Genomic DNA, 4,163 nt, shown 5'->3' with positions numbered 1-4,163 from the left:
TTTGTGGGCCCAGCAGCTGGCGTAATGGCTATGATGCTGGATTCCCATGTAGTCGACCGCGGCTCGAGTCCAAGACCCGGTGGCTTAAACTCACTCAGGGCACGTGTGCATGCATGCCCAAGATCCCGAGAGGAGAATGGAGAAGGGACTGTGGCGTGGCCATTCCCCCTGAGGGACGATTTCTCACTTTCTGTCTCTGTCTCTTTGGCTGGCGAGCACACACGTCCTATGGCTGAGTTTCAAGGCACTGGGTCAGGGACCTGAAGCACTGTTGGCCATGTGGGAGTTCAGCGCCAACAACCACCAAGCCACTTGCCGGCCCCCATTCGATCCCTGTTACATGGGTAAGTGCCTGGCAGTGGCCCACTGGGCACAAGCAGAGTCATCAGGCCCGGGTGGCCACTCAGCCCCTCCAGCACTGAAGGACAAGGCCTTGTGCCCAGGCCTGCCCTGCTCCTGGGGAGAGGGGTCCCACAGCTGTTCCAAGACCCAGCCAGCCTGGCAGGCGGCGGGCTCCACACTCGGCAACTGGCCTGGCAGATGGTGGGCGCTCGGCACCCCAACTGCGCCCGGCCTGGCAGGCGGCAGGCTCGGCACCCACGACTGCGCCCACTCTCCCTGAGCCACGTGTGACATGCTGATGCCGAGGTTCTCAGGAACAGAGAAGTGTCTGGGGGAGCCAGAGACCAACACACCCTGCTGGACTCACGCTTTGGGGATGGCCACGCTCAGCCGCACGGGCTTGGACCCCAGACCTACTGCCCCCTGGCACTCCGTCAGGGCTCGCTTCTGTTCCAGTTCGTCTGTAAATTTCACAAATCCATAACCCCTGCAGGAGGGAAACAGTGGGCACGTTACTCGGACGGCAACAGGGGAGGGCTGAGCACGGGGCACGCGGAAGCGGGTTGGACACGAACGGGCCAGGGAACGGGCAGGAATGACCGAGGAGGGGGGTCTACCGGCTACTAGAAGGGACGACTGTCCCCTCGGAGGAAGTACCCAGAGCTGCACAGCTCCCACTTCCTGTTCACCATTCTGCTTGATAGCTGCACCCCGGGTTTCACTCCCAGAGGGGCCTCCCTCCACCGTGTGGGACGGGACTGTGATGCTCACGAAGGCGGCAGCAGCAGCTGAGGTCACTTGTGCAGGTGCACACAGCCTGCCCCGTGCCGGGCTGCCTGGGGCCCAGGCACTCAGACCAGCATCCGGCTCTCCCGAGTGCTCGAGAAGCGAGCATTTCCGGGTGTATGTGGGGACATCCCCAGGGCTGCCTCCCGGGGCTGTCCAACAAACCCAGGAAGGTGGGAGTGCATGTTACTAAGGGCCACACAATTGCAGAGACTTAGCGACTGGCTCCAGACCATAGCAGAAGCAGGATTCAAACCCACATTTGTCAGACTGTCAAAACCAGAGCCTGTAACTCCTAGGAGCTGAGCCTTCCTGGAGGTTTCCCATTTGCTGTTGCAGAGGGGTGTGGTCACGCTGCAGTCCCTTCTCCTCCATCTGCCCATGCTGTCAAGGTTCTAGACACGCATGGGCACGGGGACAGTTTCGAGTCACCAGGGCCAGGCTCGAACTACAGCTGACCACGTGGCGCCAGCTCTGACACCAGGCTTAGCCTGGGTGCTCCAGGACTAGCCTGGCTTTTCCATGCTTGAAGCGGGAAATGCCTACCTTCACCGGCGAGTTCAGCAGTAGGGACAAATACACTCACAAATGTGGGGCCGTCCTGTAGCCAGATCCTACTAGGCCAGCGGTGCAGCTCCACCCCCAGGCCCGCAGCCTGGGAACCACGCAGGGTGCTTGTGCACATCCCCAGGGCTGCCTCCTGGGGCTGTCCACAAACCCAGGAAGGCAGGAGTGCACGTTACTAAGGGCCACACAGGTGCAGAGATAAGGTGCCCAAAACCTGGACAGGAGGGAGAAGTGGGGAAGGGACTGCGGTGGGACCACGCCGTGGGGGAGCTTTCTCCCACTCCTCTCTGTCTCCGTGCTTCTTATCCAATTTATATGCATCTGTCAACTCATACGTCAATTCTATAAGCAAATCCTATTAACTGGCCCCATCTTACAGGTGATGAACTCGGGTCAGAGCGCCTGAGTGACCTCTGCTGTACCCAGAGCCAGTGCGGGTGCTGGGGCCCAGGGCAGGCAGTCTGGGTCCAGATTTGGGCTCCTCACGACACTGCGCCATCTGTCCTGATGCCCCGCCCAGGACAGGAGACCGCGAAGCTGACAGACAGGCGCCAGCCACAGGTCGGGCCTTACTTAGACACGCCTGCCGGGTCCAGAACCACCTTGCCTCCCCGGCAGGAGGGGTAGACCTTGACGAAGAACTCGTACAGCACGCCGTCGTCCACGTCGGGGGTCAGGTCCCCCACGAAGAGCGAGTACTCTGGGCTGAAAGGAAAGACCCCAAGATTCAGAGAAAAAGACCCAGACCTCTGAGGAGCTGCTTGGGCACGTCCCAGGGAACCCTACTGCCCCCCGCGGGCGCATGCCTGGTGAGGCTGCTATAGCAGCCCTGGCAGGCCACGTAAGTGGTTCGCTGCCCCGAGTCCCGCCCAGGCTACACAAAGCCTGTCTGATTTCAAGTGTTCCGTGAGTGCTGATGTAGCATGGGGTCAGAGACGGACCTCTGAAGTACTTCAAAATAAAACTAGATATTCTACATTCACTGCATTTTTCAAGCCACCAGGCTTGGGATTTGAACTGCAGCTGGCCACGTGGATCACAGGGGTTAGTTGCTGCACCACAGGTTGGCCCGCATAGCTTTAATTCATATCTTAAAAGAGAGAAAAAGGAAAAAAAATACGAGAGAGAGAGAAAAAACTGGACTTCATCTTCTCAAAACCTAAAGCCTGGCTGACAGGAAACCCCCAAACTTTTATAAAGGGGTCAGCAAACCTTTTCTGTTGGGGCCAGATGTTTACTGTCTAGCTCTGTAGGACGTGGTATGGTCTCTCACATTGTTTTTAAAACGAGGGCCATCCTGTAGGCTGGTGATGAAGGCGGCTGGGCTCCGTAAGCCAACTGCATGATTTGAGTCCAGAACCAACAGCTAGAGAAACATGCCGGGCCTGTGTCCAGGGTCCCAGAAGGCGACGTGGAGGAGACGGGGTCATGGCACAGCCACTTCCCACGCGCGTGCTCTCTCCTGGAAGAACGCGCACTCGCCCACCCCCACCCCGATGAGCGTATGTGCTCTCTGGCAAATTAAACAAATAAATGAGGGGCCCGCAGGTGGCATGGTGGTTAAGGCACTGGCTTAACCACTACTACATGGCTGACCACAGTTTGAATCCCAGACCTGGCAGCTTGCTTTCTCACTTTCCTTTTCTCTCTCTCCAGTCAAATTAAAAAATAATAGTGGAGCCAGCAGGTAGAGTGGTGGTTAGAACAGTAGACTCCCACATGGCTGACTGCGGTTCGAGCCAGACCTGGCAGCTTGCTTTCTCACTTTCCTTTTCTCTCTCTCCAGTCAAATTAAAAAATAATAGTGGAGCCAGCAGGTAGAGTGGTGGTTAGAACAGTAGACTCCCACATGGCTGACTGCGGTTCGAGCCAGACCTGGCAGCTTGCTTTCTCACTTTCCTTCTCTCTGTTTCTCTCCTGTCAAATAAAAAAATAAAATAAAATAAATAAAATAAAATAATTCTTTAAACAAATAAAATTAAGTAAGTTTTTCTGTTTAAAGAATTATTTTATTTTATTTTATTCTTTTATTTATTTATCCATTTTCATTTGACCAGAGAGAGAGAGAGAAAGTGAGAAAGCAAGCCACCAGGTGCGGGACTTGAACTGCAGTCAGCCATGTGGGAGTCCAGGACCCTTAACCACCATGCCATCTGCCAGCCCCAAAAATATAATTCTTGAAAAAGAAAAATGGTAGGAGCCGGCAGGTGATGTGGTGGTTAAGGGTGCTGGATTCCCACGTGGCAGACCATGGTTTGAGTCTCAGACCTGGTGGCTTGCTTTCTTATTTTCCCTTTCTCTCCCTCTGTGATCAAATTTTTAAAAAAGTAATAAGAACAAACGGAATTAAATAAATTAAATTAAATTAAAAAGTGGGAATAAAATTAAATAATCCTTTTTTAAAAATTAAGTTTTGAGGGACCAGCAGTTAGCATAATGGCTATGTCGCTGGACTCCCACGTAGTCGA

General features: G+C 54.7%; 1 protein-coding gene across 1 annotated transcript in view; it reads right to left on the bottom strand.

Moving 5' to 3' along the window:
* TRNAU1AP (tRNA selenocysteine 1 associated protein 1) overlaps nucleotides 1-4,163 on the bottom strand; it is a 19,199-nt gene that overhangs the window by 5,210 nt on the left and 9,826 nt on the right. The window contains exons 5-6 of the mRNA XM_006164600.3: nucleotides 2,269-2,400; nucleotides 710-829 (exon numbers count right to left, since the gene is read on the bottom strand). Coding sequence (XP_006164662.1) covers nucleotides 710-829; nucleotides 2,269-2,400 — 252 coding nt within the window. The remainder of the gene's footprint in view (nucleotides 1-709; nucleotides 830-2,268; nucleotides 2,401-4,163) is intronic.

The sequence above is a fragment of the Tupaia chinensis genome, unplaced genomic scaffold, assembly GCF_000334495.1.
Source record: "Tupaia chinensis unplaced genomic scaffold, TupChi_1.0 Scaffold143646_1, whole genome shotgun sequence".
In the NCBI taxonomy this organism is placed as follows: Eukaryota; Metazoa; Chordata; class Mammalia; order Scandentia; family Tupaiidae; genus Tupaia; species Tupaia belangeri.
This window is presented reverse-complemented; position numbering and strand designations above follow the sequence as displayed.